This window comes from Dendropsophus ebraccatus, chromosome 11 (genome assembly GCF_027789765.1).
Source record: "Dendropsophus ebraccatus isolate aDenEbr1 chromosome 11, aDenEbr1.pat, whole genome shotgun sequence".
NCBI lineage: Eukaryota > Metazoa > Chordata > Amphibia > Anura > Hylidae > Dendropsophus > Dendropsophus ebraccatus.
This window is the reverse complement of record NC_091464.1, coordinates 96,947,782-96,972,606: the sequence shown is the minus strand read 5'-3', so window position 1 is coordinate 96,972,606 and position 24,825 is coordinate 96,947,782. Positions and strand designations below refer to the sequence as shown.

The following is a 24,825-nucleotide window of genomic DNA, read 5'->3' as shown; positions in this document are numbered from 1 at the left end:
GTTGCTAGGGAAGCTGCCTCACAACATCCACAGTAATAACTGGTAGACCCCCTACTCCATCTATACAGTACATGTATACAGGACCCCCTACTCCATCTATACAGTACATGTATATACAGGACCCCCTACTCCATCTATACAGGACATGTATATACAGGGCCCCCTACTCCATCTATACAGTACATGTATATACAGGACCCCCTACTCCATCTATACAGGACATGTATATACAGGGCCCCCTACTCCATCTATACAGTACATGTATACAGGACCCCCTACTCCATCCATACAGTACATGTATATACAGGGCACAACAGATATACCAAACTGTGACTGGGTAACACTGCTACACCAGACCTGACCAATACCGCCATACTGTGCTGGATAACACTGTCATACCAGACCTGACCAATACCGCCATACTGTGACTGGATAACACTGCCACACCAGACCTGACCAATACCGCCATACTGTAACTGGATAACACTGTCATATAAGACCTGACCAATACCGCCATACTGTGACTGGATAACACTGCCATACCAGACCTGACCAATACCGCCAAACTGTGCTGGATAACACTGTCATACCAGACCTGACCAATACTGCCATACTGTGACTGGATAACACTGCCATACCAGACCTGACCAATACCGGCAAACTGTGACTGGGTAACACCGCCACACCAGTCCTGACCAATACCACCATACTGTGACTGGATAACACCATCATATCAGACCTGACCAATACTGCCATACTGTGACTGGATAACACTGCTATACCAGACCTGACCAATACCACCATACCGTGACTGGATAACACCGCCACACCAGACCTGACCAATACCGCCATACTGTGACTGGATAACACCCCCATACCAGACATGACCAATACCGACACTCTGTGACTGAATAACACTGCCATACGGGTAAATACAACCCTGCAGGTATACAGGACACTACAGGTATACAGGACCCCAAAACTATACACTACAAGTGCACGGGACCTCCACAAAACTATATACTACAGGTAAACAGGACCCCAAAACTATATACTACAGGTATACAGGACCTCCACCAACTATATACTTCAGGTATACAGGACCTCCACCAACTATATACTTCAGGTATACAGGACCCCAAACTATACACTACAGGTATACAGGACCCCAAAACTATACACTACAGGTATACAGGAACTCCACCAACTATATACTACAGGTATATAGGACCCCAAACTATACACTACAGGTATACAGGACCTCAAAACCATACACTACAGGTATACAGGACCTACACCAACTCTACAATACAGGTATACAGCACCTTCACCAACTCTATACTACAAGTATACAGGACCCCAAATATACTATAGGTATACAGGAACTCCACCAGCTATATACTACAGGTATATCGGACCCCAAACTATACACTACAGGTATACAGGACCTCCACCAACTCTATACTATAGTTATACAGGACCCTCAAACTATTTACTACAGGTATACAGGACCCCCGAACTATATACTACAGGTATACAAGACCTCCACCAATTATACACTACAGGTATCCAGGACCCACAAACTATAAACTACAGGTATACAAGACCTCCACCAACTATACATTACAGGTATACAGCACCAACTATATACTACAGGTATACAGGACCCCCGAACTATACAGTATAGGTATACAGGACCTTCACCAACTGTACACTGCAGGTATACAGGACCTCCCTCAACTATACACTATAGGTATACAGCCCCCCCTACTATGCACTACAGATATGCGAGACCCCTAAAAACTATACATTGTGGGTATACAGAACCCCTCCAACTATGCACTACAGGTATACACTAATTCCACTGATTAACTGATTAACTGATGAAACAATACCTTTAGCTTGGCCTCCTGGGCACCTTAGAACAATCTAATTAACACACTGACACTTTATACCCGGGCAGCGACGGGTACATTTTCTAGTATATCATAAAAATCAAAGTCTGTCTGTCTGTCCTTCTGTCTGTCTGTCCTTCTGTCTGTCTGTCTGTCCTCTATAGACTTCCAAACGCCTGAACCGTTTGACCCCATATTTGGCACACAGATACATTGGGTGCCCGGGAAGGTTATTGCGAAGGTCCTGTCCCCGCCAGATGTACAGGAGGGGAGGGGGAGGGGAAAGAGAGGCGCCCCATAGAGATGAATGGGAAAAATCTCCTCACTGCAAACACAGGTGATATAATTAGCTGCAGCAGACAAGGTAGTTGGAGCCTTAGCAACCAATAGGATTACTGCTTTCATCTTCACAGGCAGCAATGGTTGCTAGGGAAGCTGCCTCACAACATCCACAGTAATAACTGGTAGACCCCCTACTCCATCTATACAGTACATGTATACAGGACCCCCTACTACATCTATACAGTACATGTATACAGGGCCCCCTACTCCATCTATACAGTACATGTATACAGGACCCCCTACTCCATCTATACAGTATATGTATACAGGACCCCCTACTCCATCTATACAGTACATGTATATACAGGGCCCCCTACTCCATCTATACAGTACATGTATATACAGGGCCCCCTACTCCATCTATACAGTACATGTATATACAGGACCCCCTACTCCATCTATACAGTACATGTATATACAGGACCCCCTACTCCATCTATACAGTACATGTATATACAGGGCCCCCTACTCCATCTATACAGTACATGTATATACAGGACCCCCTACTCCATCTATACAGTACATGTATATACAGGACCCCCTACTACATCCATACAGTACATGTATATACAGGACCCCCTACTCCATCTATACAGTACATGTATACAGGACCCCCTACTCCATCTATACAGTATATGTATATACAGGACCCCCTACTCCATCTATACAGTACATGTATATACAGGACCCCCTACTCCATCTATACAGTACATGTATTTACAGGACCCCCTACTCCATCTATACAGTACATGTATATACAGGGCCCCCTACTCCATCTATACAGTACATGTATATACAGGACCCCCTACTCCATCTATACAGTACATGTCAATACAGGACCCCCAACTCCATCTATACAGTACATGTATATACAGGACCCCCTACTCCATCTATACAGTACATGTATACAGGACCCCCTACTCCATCTATACAGTACATGTCAATACAGGACCCCCTACTCCATCTATACAGGACATGTATATACAGGACCCCCTACTCCATCTATACAGTACATGTATATACAGGACCCCCTACTCCATCTATACAGTACATGTATATACAGGACCCCCTACTCCATCTATACAGTACATGTCAATACAGGACCCCCAACTCCATCTATACAGTACATGTATATACAGGACCCCCTACTCCATCTATACAGTACATGTATACAGGACCCCCTACTCCATCTATACAGTATATGTATATACAGGACCCCCTACTCCATCTATACAGTACATGTATATACAGGACCCCCTACTCCATCTATACAGTACATGTATATACAGGGCCCCCTACTCCATCTATACAGTACATGTATATACAGGACCCCCTACTCCATCTATACAGTACATGTCAATACAGGACCCCCAACTCCATCTATACAGTACATGTATATACAGGACCCCCTACTCCATCTATACAGTACATGTATACAGGACCCCCTACTCCATCTATACAGTACATGTCAATACAGGACCCCCTACTCCATCTATACAGGACATGTATATACAGGACCCCCTACTCCATCTATACAGTACATGTATATACAGGACCCCCTACTCCATCTATACAGTACATGTATATACAGGACCCCCTACTCCATCTATACAGTACATGTCAATACAGGACCCCCAACTCCATCTATACAGTACATGTATATACAGGACCCCCTACTCCATCTATACAGTACATGTATACAGGACCCCCTACTCCATCTATACAGTACATGTATATACAGGGCCCCCTACTCCATCCATACAGTACATGTATATACAGGACCCCCTACTCCATCTATACAGTACATGTATATACAGGGCCCCCTACTTCATCTATACAGTACATGTATATACAGGACCCCCTACTCCATCTATACAGTACATGTATATACAGGGCCCCCTACTCCATCTATACAGTACATGTATATACAGGACCCCCTACTCCATCTATACAGTACATGTATATACAGGACCCCCTACTCCATCTATACAGTACATATATATACAGGACCCCCTACTCCATCTATACAGTACATGTATATACAGGGCCCCCTACTCCATCTATACAGTACAGGTATATACAGGGCCCCCTACTCCATCTATACAGTACATGTATATACAGGACCCCCTACTCCATCTATACAGTACATGTATATACAGGACCCCCTACTCCATCTATACAGTATATATATATATATACAGGACCCCCTACTCCATCTATACAGTACATGTATATACAGGACCCCCTACTCCATCTATACAGTACATGTATATACAGGGCCCCCTACTCCATCTATACAGTACATGTATATACAGGGCCCCCCTACTCCATCTATACAGTATATATATATATATACAGGACCCCCTACTCCATCTATACAGTACATGTATATACAGGACCCCCTACTCCATCTATACAGTACATGTATATACAGGGCCCCCTACTCCATCTATACAGTACATGTATATACAGGGCCCCCTACTCCATCTATACAGTACAGGTATATACAGGGCCCCCTACTCCTTCTATACAGTACATGTATATACAGGACCCCCTACTCCATCTATACAGTACATGTATATACAGGACCCCCTACTCCATCTATACAGTACATGTATATACAGGACCCCCTACTCCATCTATACAGTATATATATATATATATATATACAGGACCCCCTACTCCATCTATACAGTACATGTATATACAGGACCCCCTACTCCATCTATACAGTACATGTATATACAGGACCCCCTACTCCATCTATACAGTACATGTATACAGGACCCCCTACTCCAACTATACAGTACATGTATATACAGGAGCCCCTACTCCATCCATACAGTACATGTATATACAGGTCACAACAGGTATACCAAACTGTGACTGGGTAACACTGCTACACCAGACCTGACCAATACCGCCATACTGTGACTGGATAACACTGCCACACCAGACCTGACCAATACCGCCACACTGTGACTGGATAACACTGCCACACCAGACCTGACCAATACCGCCATACTGTGACTGGATAACACTGTCATACCAGACCTGACCAATACCGCCATACTGTGACTGGATAACACTGTCATATAAGACCTGACCAATACCGCCATACTGTGAATGGATAATACTGCCACACCAGACCTGACCAATACCGCTATACTGTGCTGGATAACACTGTCATACCAGACCTGACTAATACCGCCATACTGTGACTGGATAACACTGCCACACCAGACCTGACCAATACCGGCAAACTGTGACTGGGTAACACCGCCACACCAGTCCTGACCAATACCACCATACTGTGACTGGATAACACCATCATATCAGACCTGACCAATACTGCCATACTGTGACTGGATAACACCGCTATACCAGACCTGACCAATACCACCATACCGTGACTGGATAACACTGCCACACCAGACCTGACCAATACCACCATACTGTGACTGGATAACACCATCATATCAGACCTGACCAATACTGCCATACTGTGACTGGATAACACCGCTATACCAGACATGACCAATACCGACACACTGTGACTGAATAACACTGCCATACGGGTAAATACAACCCTGCAGGTATACAGGACACTACAGGTATACAGGACCCCAAAACTATACACTACAAGTGCACGGGACCTCCACAAAACTATATACCACAGGTATACAGGACCCCAAACTTTACACTACAGGTATACAGGACCTCCAACTACATACCAGGACCTCCAACTATATACCACCAACTATATACTTCAGGTATACAGGACCTCCACCAACTATATACTTCAGGTATACAGGACCCCAAACTATACACTACAGGTATACAGGACCCCAAAACTATACACTACTGGTATACAGGAACTCCACCAACTATATACTACAGGTATATAGGACCCCAAACTATACACTACAGGTATACAGGACCTCAAAACCATACACTACAGGTATACAGGACCTACACCAACTCTATAATACAGGTATACAGCACCTTTACCAACTCTATACTACAAGTATACAGGACCCCAAATATACTACAGGTATACAGGAACTCCACCAGCTATATACTACAGTTATATAGGACCCCAAACTATACACTACAGGTATACAGGACCTCCACCAACTCTATACTATAGTTATACAGGACCCTCAAACTATTTACTACAGGTATACAGGACCCCCGAACTATATACTACAGGTATACAAGACCTCCACCAATTATACACTACAGGTATCCAGGACCCTTAAACTATAAACTACAGGTATACAAGACCTCCACCAACTATACATTACAGGTATACAGCACCAACTATATACTACAGGTATACAGGACCCCCAAACTATACAGTACAGGTATACAGGACCTTCAACAACTGTACACTGCAGGTATACAGGACCTCCCTCAACTATACACTATAGGTATACAGCCCCCCCAACTATGCACTACAGATATGCGAGACCCCTAAAAACTATACATTGTGGGTATACAGAACCCCTCCAACTATGCACTACAGGTATACACTAATTCCACTGATTAACTCAGATGAAACAATACCTTTAGCTTGGCCTCCTGGGCACCTTAGAACAAATCTAATTAACACACTGACACTTTATACCCGGGCAGCGCCGGGTACATTTTCTAGTCTATATCATAAAAATGAAAGTCTGTCTGTCTGTCCTCTATAGATTTCCAAACACCTGAACCGTTTGACCCCAAATTTGGCCCACAGATACATTGGGTGCCCGGGAAGGTTATAGCGAAGGTCCCTTTCCCGCCAGATTACAGGAGGGGAGGGGGGTGCGGAAGAGCGTCCCATAGAGATGAATGGGAAATTCTCCACACTGCACACACAGGTGACATAATTAGCGGCAGCTGCCCAGCAGTAAACTGCAGTTAAGAGCATTAGCAACCAATAGGATTACTACTTTCATTTTCACAGGGAGCAATTGTGGCTAGAGCAGCTGCCTCACAACATCCACATTAATAGACCCCCCCTGGTAGACCCCCCACTCCATCTATACAGTACAGGTATACAGGACCCCCTACTCCACCTATACAGTACATGTATACAGGACCCCCTACTACATCTATACAGTACATGTATATAGGACCCCCTACTCCATCTATACAGTACATGTATACAGGGCCCCCTAATACATTTATACAGTACAGGTATATAGGACCCCTTACTCCATCTATACAGTACATGTATACAGGACCCCCTACTCTATCTATACAGTACATGTATACAGGACCCCCTACTCCATCTATACAGTACATGTATACAGGACCCCCTACTCCATCTATACAGGACCCCCTACTCCATCTATACAGTAGAGGTATACAGGACCCCCTACTCCATCTATACAGTACATGTATATACAGGGCACTACAGGTATACAGGACCCCCTACTCCAACTATACAGTACATGTATACAGGACCCCTACTCCATCTATACAGTACATGTATACAGGACCCCCTACTTCATCTGTACAGTACATGTATACAGGACCCCCTACTCCATCTATACAGTACAGCTATACAGGACCCCCTACTCCATCTATACAGTACATGTATATACAGGGCACTACATGTATACAGGACCCCCTACTCCATCTATACAGTACATGTATACAGAAACCCCTACTCTATCTATACAGTACATGTATACAGGGCCCCCTACTCCATCTATACAGTTCATGTATACAGGACAGTATTACCAGCTGCTGCTGCCCTAAGCACTAAACCTGAGGACGCCCCATCCTCACTCACCAATTAGAATTATGATAGATTGGTAGGTAATAGCTCCAGAGGTCACATTTAACACCGCCATATCAGACCTGACCAATACCGCCATACCAGACCTGACCAATACCGGCACACTGTGACTGGATAACACTGCCATACCAGACCTGACCAATACCACCATACTGTGACTGGATAACACTGCCATACCACACCTGACCAATACCGCCATACTGTGACTGGATAACACTGCCATACCACACCTGACCAATACCGCCACACTGTGACTGGATAACACCGCCATACCAGACCTGACCAATACCGCCACACTGTGACTGGAGAACACCGCCATACCAGACCTGACCAATACCGCCATACTGTGACTGGATAACACCGCCATACCACACCTGACCAATACCACCATACCGTGACTGGATAACACTTCCACACCAGACCTGACCAATACTACCATACCCCCCTTGAAAAGACTAGATTTTCTGACAAGTCTGAACAGGAGGTGGAAGACTAGTAAAATAAAAACAATTTAAAAGTTTCCTTTTCCCTGCTCCCTGGTACTGCGCCCATGCAAGGTGCTTCCCTAGGCAGGTATACAGGCAGGTATAAAGGACCCCAAACTATACACTACAGGTATACAGAACCTCCACCAACTATATACTACAGGTATACAGCACCCCCACCAACTCTATACTACAGGTATACAGGACCCAAAACTATACACTACAGGTATACAGGAACTTCAACTATATATGACAGGTATACAGGACCCCAAACTATACACTACAGGTATATAGCACCTCCACTAACTATACACTACAGGTATACAAGACCCCAAAAGTATACACTACATGTATACAGGACCTCCCTAAACTATATACTACAGGTATACAGGACCCCAAACTATACACTACAGGTATTCAGGAACCCAACACTATACACTACAGGTATACAGCACTTCCACCAACTCTACACTCAGGTATACAGGACCCCAAACTATACACTACAGGTATACAGGACCCCAAACTATACACTACAGGTATACAGGACCCCAAAACTATACACTACAGGTATACAGGACCCCCAAGTTTTACACTACAGGTATACAAGACCTCTACCAACCATAAACTACAGGTACACAGGACCCCCAAACTATACATTATAGGTATACAGGACCCCCGAACTATATACTACAGGTATACAAGACCTCCACCAACTATACACTACAGGTATCCAGGACCCTCAAACTATAAACTACAGGTATAGAAGACCTCCACCAACTATACATTACAGGTATACAGCACCTTCACCAACTATATATTACAGGTATGCAGGACTCCCAACTATACAGTAGAGGTATACAGGACCTCTACCAGCTATACACTGCAGGCATACAGTACTTCCCAAACTATACAGTAGAGGTACACAGCCCCCCCCCCAATTATACACTACTGGTAAACTGGACCTCCCTCAACTATACACTACAGGTATACAACCCCCCCCCCCCAATTACATACTACAGGTATACAGGACCCCCTCAACTATACACTACAGATATACAGCCCCCCCACCCCCCAACTATACACTACAGGTATACAGGATGGATGTTTGAAGTTTTTAGTTTATTTCTAATGTGCATAAGCTTCAATAGCTTCAGTAGCATATAGGGCTACTGGTGATTTCCCCTTAAACAAAAAAAACAAGGACATAGATTGGCCTCCTGGGCACCTTAGAATAAATCTAATTGACACACAGACTTTATACCCAGGCAGCGCCGGGTACATTTTCTAGTGTATATATGTATATATATATATATATATATATATATATATATATATGGCCTCCACCTCCCCCACCCCTCCTGTACATTTGGCGGAAACGGGACCTTCACTCTAACCTTCCCTGGCACCTAAATTTGGGGTCAAACGGTTCAGGCGTTTGGAAGTCTGTATGGGACAGACAGACAGACTTTCATTTTTATGATATAGATATATCTAGATAATAAGAAGAATACTAATATGGTGACTAGCTGGAGCCGGTGGTCGTATTCTCCGTGTCTCTCCCCAGGGGGTCTCGGCATATACCGGGGATGTCCTACAGCATTATGCCGGGTCAGGATTACTTGTATAGAAAAGCTTAGTGATCGACACACCAGTATACAGCCCAGGTATATATATATATATATATATATATATATGTGTGTGTGTGTCAGTAAGGCTATGTTCACACAATGCAAAAAATAGAGTAAAGGCAGCCGCTTTCGCTATTTAAAAAAAACCTCCTTTATTGCCGCGATTTAACTGACTGCAATGGCAATGCATTGATGTAAATGGGAAGACGAACGTCCAATGCACGTTTTTACCACGGACGTCAAAATAATGAACATGTTCATTATTTTCGGACGTCTTTTGCAAACAGCGACGTTTTTTATTAGTTGGTCACACACAGGTTTTCTTTTGTCACCGTTCTTTCTGTTTTTACTATTAAATTCAATGGACTTTTCAGTTAAGCCGCATCCAACGGCCGATTAGTAACCAAACTAGTATAATGTGCAGACACCCGTCACTGCACTAAGGAAAGGCCAGGCTGCTTAATAACGTCCGCTATTTAAGTCCCAAAATAACGGACGTCATTTTAAACGGAGCTGAAAAAAAATGTTGTACAAACATAACCCAAGAGAGTACTCTAGGGTATTACGTCCAGCAACGTCCGATAACATTTACCTTATTCTCATTTCCAATAGAATTAAATAAAGCCTAAGCGTGTGACCGTGACCTGACAGCCGTGTGCGGGGGACTCACCTGTGGACAGCAGGCAGGTGAGCAGCGTCAGCTCCAGGACCCCCCGCCAGCCTCCGGCCATGATGCACTGTCAGCCGCTCTCTAACCTTCGGAGGGATTACAAAGATCCGGGCTCAGCTGCTGTCATTCCAGGGGATCTGCTCCGGCCGTCGCAGGGTTAAGGCCATCAATCATTAGCCGCAGACTCCTATGTTTTTCTGGACTTGTTGTTTGGTCAGACTGAGCCCTCCCTGCTGGATAAGGGCCAGAGGTCCTGGGGCCACAACAAGAGAACGGGGAACCTGCCCCTAGTGGCTGCACGGAATCATTACCTGCCCCTCCTAGAAACAAGTGTCAGCTCCTCAGCCAAGAGGATGAAGATGAGGAGAAGCCAAACCTCCGGAAACACAAGGACCGCTCTGTTCTGCCTGATCATTGTATCCCAACACACAGAGTCCTTTATCCGAGCCAGCCCGCTCCTCCCCGATACAAGCTCATAACCGAGTCATGTCATGTCTCATCCTCCAGTCACCTCCAGAGCTGCACTCACTATTCTGCTGTTGCATCATGTCTCATCCTCCAGAGCTGCACTCACTATTCTGCTGTTACCTTATGTCTCATCCTCCAGTAACCTCCAGAGCTGCACTCACTATTCTGCTGTTACATCATGTCTCATCCTCCAGAGCTGCACTCACTATTCTGCTGTTACATCGTGTCTCATCCTACAGAGCTGCACTCACTATTCTGCTGTTACATCATGTCTCATCCTCCAGAGCTGCACTCACTATTCTGCTGTTACATCATGTCTCATCCTCCAGAGCTGCACTCACTATTTTGCTGTTACATCATGTCTCATCCTCCAGAGCTGCACTCACTATTCTGCTGTTACATTGCATCTTGTCCTCCGGAGCTGTACTCACTATTCTGCTGTTACATTGCATCTTGTCCTCCGGAGCTGTACTCACTATTCTGCTGTTACATTGCATCTTGTCCTCCGGAGCTGTACTCACTATTCTGCTGTTACATTGCATCTTGTCCTCCGGAGCTGTACTCACTATTCTGCTGTTACATTGCATCTTGTCCTCCGGAGCTGTACTCACTATTCTGCTGTTACTTTATATCTTATATTACACCTGTGCTGGCCTTCTGCTAGCACTCAGGCTATACACTGGAGTAATACCTCTGTACATGACACCTTCAGCTGTGTGACTGACACCCGTGTGTGTGTGTGTGTGTGGTGTATGTATGTATGTATGTGCGGTGTGTGTATGTGGGGGGTGTGTATGTCTGGTGTGTGTATGTGCGGTGTATGTGTATGCGTATGTGTGGCGTGTGTGTGGTGTATGTGTGTGTATGTGTGGTGTGTGTATGTGTGGTGTATGTGTATGTGTGGTGTGTGTATGTGCGGTGTATGTTTGGTGTGTATGTGTATGTCTGGTGTATGTGTGTTGTGTGTGTATGTATGTGCAGTGTATGTGTGGTGTGTGTATGTGTGTGGTGTGTGTATGTGCAGTGTATGTGTGGTGTGTGTACTGTGTGTGTATGTGTGGTGTGTGTATGTGCGGTGTATGTGTATGTTCGTTGTGTGTATGTGTATGTGTGGTGTGTGTATGTTCGGTGTATGTGTATGTGTGGTGTATGTATGTGCGGTGTATGTGTATGTTCTTTGTGTGTATGTGTGGTGTGTGTATGTGCGGTGTATGTGTATGTTCGGTGTATGTGCGGTATATGTGTATGTGTGGTGTGTGTATGTGCGGTGTATGTGTATGTTCAGTGTGTGTATGTGTGGTGTATGTGTATGTTCGGTGTATGTGTATGTTCAGTGTATGTGTGGTGTGTATGTGCGGTGTATGTGTATGTGTGTGTGTATGTATGTGCGGTGTATATGTATGTGTGGTGTGTGCATGTGCGGTGTATGTCTATGTTTGGTATGTGTATGTCTGGTGTATGTGTGGTGTGTGTATGTGTGGTGTGTGTATGTGTGGTGTGTGTGTGTATGTGTGGTGTATGTGTGGTGTGTGTGTGTATGTGTGGTGTATGTGTGGTGTAAGTGTATGTGTGGTGTGTGTATGTGTATGTCTAGTGTGTGTGGTGTATGTGTGTTGTGTGTGTATGTGCGGTGTATGTGTGGTGTGTGTATGTGTGTGGTGTGTGTATGTGCAGTGTATGCGTATGCGTGATGTGTGTATGTGTGTGGTGTGTATGTGGCATTAGAAGTCTCCTATCTACCCCCCGTCTGGATCCCGGCTATGATTGGCCCAGAGATCAAATGAAGAAAAGAAAAGTGCAGGCACCAGGGCGGCACAGACATCACTGCTATCGGGCACATCCGGGGGCCCAGGGGCCCGGCTACTGGTGACAGCGTGTGATGTCTGCACTCTGCTGGTGGGCCTGGCTTCAGCTGCCCGCACAGACCTGGTCATGTGACAAGCTCATGGGCTCCGCTACAGTCCGGCCCACGGCCAGGGCAGCACAGTGACAGCAATCAGACACATGGAAAACCAACACAACGTGGTCCGGATGGTATACAGAACTTTATTAGATGGAGCGGAGCGCTCTCTCCCTGACACAGTGTACACATGGATCTCTGTATATAAGAGGTAGTATCAGAGAAGGAGGAGTATAGCGGGGGCGGGGCTGGATATCAGGTCCCGCCCACAAGGAACGTCTCCAGTTGCTTATTCTACTTCTTTTTAAGCTCCTGGGGCAGAATGGAGGCTATCCAGGTGGAGGTCAGCCTCTTGGCCTCGGTCCAGCTGTAGCGAGGGGTGTAGCCCAAGTCCTGGTGAGCTTTCTTGTAGGAGAAGGTAAAGGTGGTGTTTAGCAGGGTCAGCAGATGCCTGGTGAGTGGCGGCACATATCTGATGAAGGGGCGGAGCAGGAAACTGACTAGCTCCATCATGGAGGCCACAAAGTAGAGCAGCGGATAGGGTAAGGCCAGCCTGTCCTCCACCCCCAGGCCCAGCTCCCTGCCCAGAGCATGGTTCAGGTCGGAGTAGCTCATGTGAGGGGTGTCATCACAGATGTAATAAAACTTTCCCGCCATCTTCTTGGCAGTGTGGGGGTCCATCATGGCCCGGGCTGCCACCACGTGGGCCCACGCCACATTGCCCACATACACGGGATTGGCCAAGGCTTCTTTCTTGGAAATTCGATGAAACACTCCTCCATTCTGGAGCGCCTGATCAACGTGTATCTGCAGGAACTGAGACCCTTCCCCAAAGATGTAGGTGGGCCGCAGCGAGCAGGTGACCAGGGAGCCGCCATCCTGCAGCATCCGACCATTGGCCCTCAGCACCGCCTGCTCCGCCTGCCTCTTACTCTCTCCATAGTAGAAGCCCAACTTACTGTCATATAGCAGATCCTCCTGTCCGTTCACCACTGGCTCCCCACTAGTATTGGGCCCCACAACCTCCAAACTGCTGGTGTAGATAAAATACCGCACACTGTTCTGTATGCAGGACTCCAAAAGCAGCTCAGTACCTGAAATAAAAGAGAGGGGGCAGTATTATAGTAGTTATATTCCTGTATATAGGGAGCAGTATTATAGTAGTTATATTCCTGTATATAGGGAGCAGTATTATAGTAGTATATTCCTGTATATAGGAGCAGTATTATAGTAGTCCTGGTCCTGTGACATTGGGGTTGCAGGGCCGTTCCATGGCCTCCCTTCCCTGCATGTGCACGCTTTGCGGGGTTGGCGGTCGCTGACCGACACGGTGTGGAGTTAGCGTAGGGACCCGTGTGGACCAGAGGACCTGCGCGGTGGTACACGGGGCAATATGGCTTGATCAATTCATATACAGACACTCTGGTGTTGATTTTTAATATAGGCCTAGCGGCATTAGTATCAGCCATAGATGGGATGTGCAGCGGTTCCATTCTCTCCAGTTCGTATTATAGTAGTTATATTCCTGTATATAGGAGCAGTATTATAGTAGTTATATTCCTGTATATAGGAGCAGTATTATAGTAGTATATTCCTGTATATAGGAGCAGTATTATAGTAGTTATATCCCTGTATATAGGAGCAGTATTATAGTAGTTATATTCCTGTATATAGGGAGCAGTATTATAGTAGTTATATTCCTGTATATAGGAGCAGTATTATAGTAGTTATATCCCTGTGTATAGGGGGCAATATTATAGTAGTTATATTCCTGTATATAGGGAGCAGTATTATAGTAGTTATATTCCTGTATATAGGGGACAGTATTATAGTAGTTATATTCCTGTATATAGGAGGCAGTATTATAGTAGTTATATTCCTGTATATAGGAGTATTATAGTAGTATATTCCTGTATATAGGGAGCAGTATTATAGTAGTTATATTCCTGTATATAGGAGCAGTATTATAGTAGTTATATTCCTGTATATAGGAGCAGTATTATAGTAGTTATATTCCTGTATATAGCAGCAGTATTATAGTAGTTATATTCCTGTATATAGGAGCAGTATTATAGTAGTATATTCCTGTATATAGGAGCAGTATTATAGTAGTATATCCCTGTATATAGTGGGCAGTACTATAGTAGTATATTCCTGTATATAGGAGCAGTATTATAGTAGTATATTCCTGTATATAGGAGCAGTATTATAGTAGTATATCCCTGTATATAGTGGGCAGTATTATAGTAGTATATTCCTGTATATAGGAGCAGTATTATAGTAGTTATATCCCTGTATATAGGAGCAGTATTATAGTAGTTATATCCCTGTATATAGCAGCAGTATTATAGTAGTTATATTCCTGTATATAGGGGCAGTATTATAGTAGTATATCCCTGTATATAGTGGGCAGTATTATAGTAGTATATTCCTGTATATAGGAGCAGTATTATAGTAGTAATATAGCAGATAGGGGTCCGTACCTGCTCCTTTAGGTAGGAGCCACCAGTAGACCAGCTTTTATTCAGTCCTCTGTTCCTGCAGGTGTTGTGCACACCTGTCGGTCACCCACATGTACCAGGTAGGAAGTGTTTGGTATGTCAGGTATTTTCTTACCGGATAATGTCAGCCTTGTGGGGCAGGCCGCTATGTATTACCTGTGGTTTATTATTACCGGTGTAGTGTCCCGCTCATGTATTTAACCTGTACTGTTATTTTATCCTATGCTTTCCGGGGCATGGTCCCGGTTACGTACTTCACATATACTCTTTATCACAGAACTTACTGGTCCCCGTTATTGTCTATAGGCTGCTGTTACTTTACTTATGGGGTCTCGGTCATGTGCATTACTTATCTACTGTAGTTCAGCAGTTACCAGTGCGGGGGTCCCAGTTATTTTCTATGTACTGTAGTTCAGCAGTTACCAGTGCGGGGGTCCCAGTTATTTTCTATGTACTGTAGTTCAGCAGTTACCAGTGCGGGGGTCCCAGTTATTTTCTATGTACTGTAGTTCAGCAGTTACCAGTGCGGGGGTCCCAGTTATTTTCTATGTACTGTAGTTCAGCAGTTACCAGTGCGGGGGTCCCAGTTATTTTCTATGTACTGTAGTTCAGCAGTTACCAGTGCGGGGGTCCCAGTTATTTTCTATGTACTGTAGTTCAGCAGTTACCAGTGCGGGGGTCTCAGTTATTTTCTATGTACTGTAGTTCAGCAGTTACCAGTGCGGGGGTCCCAGTTATTTTCTATGTACTGTAGTTCGGCAGTTACCAGTGCGGGGGTCCCAGTTATTTTCTATGTACTGTAGTTCGGCAGTTACCAGTGCGGGGTCTCAGTTATTTTCTATGTACTGTAGTTCAGCAGTTACCAGTGCGGGGGTCCCAGTTATTTTCTATGTACTGTAGTTCAGCAGTTACCAGTGAGGGGGGTCACAGTTATTTTCTATGTACTGTAGTTCAGCAGTTACCAGTGCGGGGGTCTCAGTTATTTTCTATGTACTGTAGTTCAGCAGTTACCAGTGCGGGGGTCCCAGTTATTTTCTATGTACTGTAGTTCAGCAGTTACCAGTGCGGGGGTCCCAGTTATTTTCTATGTACTGTAGTTCGGCAGTTACCAGTGCGGGGTCTCAGTTATTTTCTATGTACTGTAGTTCAGCAGTTACCAGTGCGGGGTCTCAAGTTATTTTCTATGTACTGTAGTTCAGCAGTTACCAGTGCGGGGGTCCCAGTTATTTTCTATGTACTGTAGTTCAGCAGTTACCAGTGCGGGGGTCCCAGTTATTTTCTATGTACTGTAGTTCAGCAGTTACCAGTGCGGGGGTCCCAGTTATTTTCTATGTACTGTAGTTCAGCAGTTACCAGTGCGGGGGTCCCAGTTATTTTCTATGTACTGTAGTTCAGCAGTTACCAGTGCGGGGGTCCCAGTTATTTTCTATGTACTGTAGTTCAGCAGTTACCAGTGCGGGGGTCCCAGTTATTTTCTATGTACTGTAGTTCAGCAGTTACCAGTGCGGGGGTCTCAGTTATTTTCTATGTACTGTAGTTCAGCAGTTACCAGTGCGGGGGTCCCAGTTATTTTCTATGTACTGTAGTTCGGCAGTTACCAGTGCGGGGGTCCCAGTTATTTTCTATGTACTGTAGTTCGGCAGTTACCAGTGCGGGGTCTCAGTTATTTTCTATGTACTGTAGTTCAGCAGTTACCAGTGCGGGGGTCCCAGTTATTTTCTATGTACTGTAGTTCAGCAGTTACCAGTGAGGGGGGTCACAGTTATTTTCTATGTACTGTAGTTCAGCAGTTACCAGTGCGGGGGTCTCAGTTATTTTCTATGTACTGTAGTTCAGCAGTTACCAGTGCGGGGGTCCCAGTTATTTTCTATGTACTGTAGTTCAGCAGTTACCAGTGCGGGGGTCCCAGTTATTTTCTATGTACTGTAGTTCGGCAGTTACCAGTGCGGGGTCTCAGTTATTTTCTATGTACTGTAGTTCAGCAGTTACCAGTGCGGGGTCTCAAGTTATTTTCTATGTACTGTAGTTCAGCAGTTACCAGTGCGGGGGTCCCAGTTATTTTCTATGTACTGTAGTTCAGCAGTTACCAGTGCGGGGGTCTCAGTTATTTTCTATGTACTGTAGTTCAGCAGTTACCAGTGCGGGGGTCCCAGTTATTTTCTATGTACTGTAGTTCAGCAGTTACCAGTGCGGGGGTCCCAGTTATTTTCTATGTACTGTAGTTCAGCAGTTACCAGTGCGGGGGTCTCAGTTATTTTCTATGTACTGTAGTTCAGCAGTTACCAGTGCGGGGTCTCAGTTATTTTCTATGTACTGTAGTTCAGCAGTTACCAGTGCGGGGTCTCAGTTATTTTCTATGTACTGTAGTTCGGCAGTTACCAGTGCGGGGTCTCAGTTATTTTCTATGTACTGTAGTTCGGCAGTTACCAGTGCGGGGTCTCAGTTATTTTCTATGTACTGTAGTTCGGCAGTTACCGCTGCGGGGGTCTCAGTTATTTTCGAACTACTTGGGGTACGGCTTAGCCACCTGTCTGCTGACATTGAAGATGGAGTATACTGTCAGGAGCTATCGGAACAGATGTCTTCCCTTAAAAAGGTGGCGCACTGGCAATCGAAACCAGAAGAGCTATCTGGGCGAAACCTTTGAGTGGTGACACCGCCTCCAGGGCCAATTTCTGTACCCTGCCATTTGAGTCTGGCAAGCTAAATGGATTGCAATTGGACAGGATTTTTAAAGAAAATAAAAAGTTTAAAGTTTTGAGCCTTCCCACTTCCTGTAAAGTGTAACTGTCATTTTTTTTTTTTTGCAGAAATCAGTATTATAAGCGATTTTAAGAAACTGTATAATAGGTTTTGTTGGTTAAAAAGCCTCTTTCTGTACTCAAACAGCAATTTCCAAGCCTCCCCCCCCCCTCACTTCTTATTTGTGCATTATCAGGCAAATCCATCGTTATTATAGAGAAGCCAGTGAAGATGGGTTCTGCTGTGTCTATTATATCCTATGGGGGGGGGGGCAAAGGAGATGAGGGAGCAGGAAGAGGAGACATGAAGGTCAGCTGTTTGGAAACTGTCTGGACACCTAAAACGCTGGATTTAGGGGTCAGAAAGGTCAGTGCTTATCTAGGAACTTGCTGAGAGAAGATTGCAGGGTGTTGTGCTGTGCAGGACTGCTCCGTGCTCACTCCTCTCAGCCCCTCCCCTCTACATAGATCATAACGGATACTATAAATATTTATGCGATGCCCGGGCCCCTAGGGGCCACTCCGCTAATAGGTGTAGTTACTGGCAGGAACCGGGGCAGCTGCTGAGCAGAGGATTATCACGGTTTTGGCACGAGGGCAACACAGCTGAGAAACCGGGCTCCTGACCATGCGGGAATACTGGGCATGCGATTCTTCGTTGTCCTTAGTCAGGGCACCAATTATCACACCAATGCCAAGGTTCAGAAACAACGGTAGTTGTGTATTTATTATAACGGTGGTAACTAGTAGCAACAGTCTCTCCGGATGCAACCGGGAATAAGGCAATCTTGAATAAAGCAGAGTTATGGGTGATGCTGCAATAGGCTGTGATAATAGCGTGCTGAATGATGGGAGTAGTAGTGATACTGAGAATAAGATGCTGGGTGGAATGGAACTGAGATGAATACTTGCTGTTGATGATTAGAGAAGATGATGAGAGGAGTGACTGAAGAACGGCACCCAGATATTGAGAATAAATAAGAATCTTGAGAACTAGAGAATAGAACACAGCCAGGAACACTTCTGGTAATGCTGCAGCAGATACCGCAAGGTTGCGGCCTTGTGACACAGGAGCAGCAGCAACACACAACCTATCCCCCTGAAGGTGGGAGACAAGACTGAGGCAGAGAGGAAGTCACATGGTATTCCCAGCCAAAGCTCGATGGCCATTGGAGTTACCATGGAAGCAGGGGCAGTCACGTGACATCCAGCCATTGCATCATCACACCATTAGGCATATAGGACTAAATATACATGAGAAGTACTATACTTGAACACTGGGGGGGCGACATAATACCCTTAGGCACTGATAACTGAATATGCATACAAGAAATGAATTGAATAGCAGACCTGAACACTGAGAGGGGTGACACAATACACACAGTTTGCAGTGGACCACAGCTTTCCAGAACAGAACTGGCCATAATAAAGAGGTAGATACAAACTAGTGAACAGATAGCCTGTTCTGGGCCACTGCATTTATTGTTTTTAGAAAAATGTATTTATTTATTTATTTGTATAGCGCACACAGATTCTGCAGCGCTTCACCTATCTGTATGTTTTTGGGTGTGGGAGGAAACCAGAGTACCCAGAAGAAACCCACACAAACACGGAGTGAACATACAAACTCTTTGCAGATGTTGCCCTTGGTGGGATTTGAACCCAGGATTTGAGCCACCGTGCCGAGCCTTCGATTGCGGCACCATGCTGCATTACATGTATTATTTTTGCAGCGTGATGCAAGTCTCATACAAACATAGTCAGCAAGGCTCGAGCTAACATAGTCCAGCTTGAACACAAGCAGGGCCGGCGTTAGGGGGGGGCAGACAGGGCAAATGCCTAGGGCCCCCATCCCCCAGGGGCCCCCTGCCCCAGTTACAGTATGTGTCAGGGGCAGGAGTGCACAGACAGCGTTCTGCAGGCTCTGGCAGTGATCCCTGGCTACAGCTGATGGCTGATATCGGGTCACATAGAGGCTGCAGGACCCGCTCTGCTCCGGAGTGTGCTTCCTCCCCTCCCCCTCCCTCCAGCTTCACTGCATCTTGTGACTTCCTCTGTGTCACATGGTGTAATATTACAGCAGTCGGGACATGGAGGAGAGGGCTGCAGGCTGCATTGTGAGGATCCCAGCCTGCTGCTGCTGCATGGACATTAGAGGATGCACCACTACTCCCAGCATGCTGCTAGTGGTAGTAAGTATACTGTATGTGTAGTGTGTATAAATGTAGGTGTATGAGGGATGAATGTAGTGTGTTACATGTCTGTGTACTGTATGGACTGTATGGTTTTGATTTGTATGTGTTTTCATGGATGTGTTAGTGTGTGTGTGTATATATATATATATATATATATATATATATATATATATATATATATATATATATTGTATAGTGAGTGTGTGTGTATTAGCACTGCTGACTCCACTGTCCAGCAGAGGTGTAGAAGTGAATAGACTGTATATAGGAGCTGCAGCCATTCTCCGGCCTCATCCGTCCTATGTAATTGCTGCAGGTGACCGGTGATTGGCTGCAGCTCCTATGTATAGTGTATAATGATGTCACTAAGGCAATACGGTGTGTTTTATTGAGAAAAAAATAAGGTGGTATTCAGTCCTTAGGTGGTGGTCACTGTATGGGGGTAATATTAGTCTGTATATAGTGTATATAGAGTCATTACTGCCATAGACTGACCACCACATAATATAGTTCTGTATATAATGCATACATAGAGTCATTATGTGGCGGTCACTCTATGGCAGTAATATTGGTCTGTATATAGAATGTATAGTGTCATTATGTGGTGGTCAGTCTATGGCGGTAATATTGGTCTGTATATAGAGTCGTTATGCAGTGGTCAGTCTATGGTGGTAATATTGGTCTGTATAGTGTATATAGAGTCATTATGCAGTGATCAGTCTAGGGGGGTAATATTGGTCTGTATATAGTGTTTATATACAGTCATTACTGCCATAGAGTGACTGCCACATAATGACTCTATATACAGACCAATATTACCACCATAGACTGACCACCACATAATGACTCTACAGTATATACAGACCAATATTAGCACCACACCATAACCGCCACATAATGACACTATACATTCTATATACAGACCAATATTACTGCCATAGAGTGACCGCCACATAATGACTCTATGTATGCATTATATACAGAACTATATTATGTGGTGGTCAGTCTATGGCAGTAATATTGGTCTGTATATAGAATGTATAGTGTCATTATGTGGCGGTTATGGTGTGGTGCTAATATTGGTCTGTATATAGAGTCATTATGTGGCGGTCAGTCTATGGCGGTAATATTGGTCTGTATATAGAGTCTTTATGTGGTGGTCAGTCTATGGTGGTAATATTGGTCTGTATATAGTGTATATAGAGTCATTATGTGGTGGTCAGTCTATGGGGGTAATATTGGTCTGTATATAGAATGTATAGTGTCATTATGTGGCGGTTATGGTGTGGTGCTAATATTGGTCTGTATATAGAGTCATTATGTGGTGGTCAGTCTATGGTGGTAATATTGGTCTGTATATAGTGTATATAGAGTCATTATGTGGCGGTCAGTCTATGGTGGTAATATTGGTCTGTATATAGAGTCATTATGTGGTGATCACTCTATGGTGGTAATATTGGTCTGTATATAGTGTGTATATAGAGTCATTACGCTGTGGTCACTCTATGGTAGTAATATTGGCCTGTATATAGTGTGTTTTCTTCAATAACAGTTTGGAGGTAATATTTGGTCCTGATATAGTGATTTTTTTTAATTTATTTTTTAAAACAATTCATATAAATAGTTCTTGTGTTTACAACACTAGCGGCAGTCCTGGCATGTACAGTAGCGGCAGTCCTGGCATGTACAGTAGCGGCAGTCCCGGCATGTACAGTAGCGGCAGTCCCGGCATGTAGCGGCAGTCCTGGCATGTACAGTAGCGGCAGTCCCGGCATGTACAGTAGCGGCAGTCCCGGCATGTACAGTAGCAGCAGTCCCGGCATGTAGCGGCAGTCCCGGGATGTACACTAGCGGCAGTCCTGGCATGTAACCTTCTGAACTGACTCAATGTGAATAAGGGCCCTAATACAAGGAGCGAAAATTGTTCGAATCCGGACGATATCGCTCTGTGTAATAAAGACAACAATCATCAACTGATCGTTTTCTTTTGGCAAGTTTAAAAATCATTGGCTGATGTGCATATAAAATAATAAAGCTGTTGCTTACCCGATCATGTTCCTGGTGTCCTCAGGCCTTGTCTGTTTGTTACGGCCAGTGATTGCCTGAGCGGCCTGTCACCTCAGAGAGGGGACTAGAAGTGAGAGCTGCAGCTGCGGTGACTGGAGGATCCCACAGACAAGGCCTGAGGACACCGGGGAACGTGATCAGGTAGTATATATATATCTTAATTATTTACTATATACAGCAAGGGCTGCACAGACATCACTAATGATAGATTATATATATACAGCCTTTGCTGCACAATAATTGAGCCATGTGGTTGGCTCTGTAAGCGAGCTCCATTCTACTAGATTGGCGCTCACTTCTCCGGAATATCAGGCCGTGTAGTACGGCCCTTATACTGTCCGTACACTTTCAGTAGCTGCTGGCTGGACAATCCTTCAGCTGACAATTCTCTCTCCCATCCGGCCCTGTCCTCCCCATACACAGGAATGTTCGGCACAGATGAGTGTTCCTGTGTCCTCTATAGGAGGGATAAGCTATAGCCAGACAGATCTGATGGTGGCTTATTTCTCTGACAACAAAGAGGTTGGGTGTTGATTTTCCATCAAGTCCGACCCCCTATGTCCACTGATGTCATCTGTCAGACTGTCCAGAGAGCCCCATACACCTTACACTGATGGCCGAACCCACCACGAGCAGCAGTTACCACCAACAAAAGTGTAAAATGTATGGGGACCTTAAATTGTTACTACAATATTTCAGCATATGGGGCCCCACCTTCAACTTTGCCCAGGGCCACATTTAGTCTAAAACCGGCCCTGAACACAAGTTCTGTTCTGACCACAAGCCTAATGACTAGCCAACTTCAGACAGTCTAGTGCCGTTTTCATTGCATTGCATCTCTACACAGTCTCCCTATATAGCGACGTACCTCAGGCTAGTGTTCACATGAAGTATTGTGGCACGGCTACACTCTTATCGCACCAAGGCACTCTATCCCACAGGTATTTTAAACGCGCACCGCACTACAGTTGATTTCAACATTTTAAGTGACCATTAAAAGTTAAACTTGAAGCCACTGGGGAACTTGGTGATGTTACTGGTGACAGCACTTCTGTGGTGGTTGGTCGGTGTAGTTGTACAGCTCAGCCAGTGATGTTAGTGTCGTGACATCAGTGCTCGTGTGGTGTACCCCGAGTGTGATGTTATATCGGAGGAGCAGCCGGTCACTTGCTAAGTGTTGTAGTGTGACGCCACTCCGGAGGTGGATAGCCGAGATACAGCCGGACCTTGGGATGTTGTCAGGGGCGGGCTGGGCCGGGGGGCAGGGGGGCATGTGTCCCCCGGGCCGGTCTTCCCCACCAATGAGTGGACCGCGACCGACCCTCTGCTGTAGTTGAGACTGAAAGAATAGCGCGGCCAGCCACCACGCTATTCCCTCAGTCTCTTCCGGGCCGCCTGATCCCCCCAGGAGCCGCAGACGTGCCGCGCGCAGGCACGTCTGCAGGCACCTACATCAGGTCCCCAGCGGTGACGTCACTCCCCTGACGCGCCGCTGAGGACCTGAGAGGAAAGTGAGAGGAGAGGAGCCGCCGCGCTGCAGCAGCAGGGAGAAGCTGCTGCAGTCTGAAGATCCGGCCCGAGGAGAGGTGAGTTGTTTTTCTTTTTTTTTTTTTTTTTTTTAAACCCCTTCACATGTGGCCACACGGGGCTATTCTATAAAGGGGGCTATTCTATGAGGGGGATGCACAGGGGGGCTATTCTATGAGGGGGGAGGCACAGGGGGCTATTCTATGAGGGGGGAGGCACAGGGGGCTATTCTATGAGGGGGATGCACAAGGGGGGGGCTATTCTATGAGGGGGGGGGATGCACAGGGGGGCTATTCTATGAGGGGGGAGGCACAGGGGGCTATTCTATGAGGGGGGAGGCACAGGGGGCTATTCTATGAGGGGGGAGGCACAGGGGGCTATTCTATGAGGGGGATGCACAAGGGGGGGGCTATTCTATGAGGGGGGGATGTACAGGGGGCTATTCTATGAGGGGGGATGTACAGGGGGCTATACTATGAGGGGGGGATGCACAGGGGGCTATTCTATGAGGGGGATGCACAGGGGGGGCTATTCTATGAGGGGGGGTGCAGAGGGGGGCTATTCTATGAGGGGGATGCACAGGGGGGGCTATTCTATGAGGGGGGGTGCAGA

The 24,825-nt window shown here is 45.6% G+C and overlaps 2 protein-coding genes across 3 annotated transcripts in view; both read right to left on the bottom strand.

Annotated features, from left to right (window-relative positions):
• PLA1A (phospholipase A1 member A) overlaps positions 1 to 11,188 on the bottom strand; it is a 57,798-nt gene extending 46,610 nt beyond the window's left edge. The window contains exon 1 of one of the 2 annotated variants that reach the window (XM_069944659.1): positions 10,815 to 11,188. In XM_069944659.1, coding sequence (XP_069800760.1) covers positions 10,815 to 10,875 — 61 coding nt within the window. In that variant the 5' untranslated portion in view covers positions 10,876 to 11,188. The remainder of the gene's footprint in view (positions 1 to 10,814) is intronic. The other variant, XM_069944658.1, reaches the window with a different exon arrangement.
• Positions 11,189 to 13,308: 2,120 nt separating this feature from the next.
• HSD3B1 (hydroxy-delta-5-steroid dehydrogenase, 3 beta- and steroid delta-isomerase 1) overlaps positions 13,309 to 24,825 on the bottom strand; it is a 36,506-nt gene continuing 24,989 nt past the window's right edge. Inside the window, exon 3 of the mRNA XM_069945209.1 lies at positions 13,309 to 14,276. Within this exon, the coding sequence (XP_069801310.1) occupies positions 13,477 to 14,276 (800 nt within the window). The 3' untranslated portion in view covers positions 13,309 to 13,476. The remainder of the gene's footprint in view (positions 14,277 to 24,825) is intronic.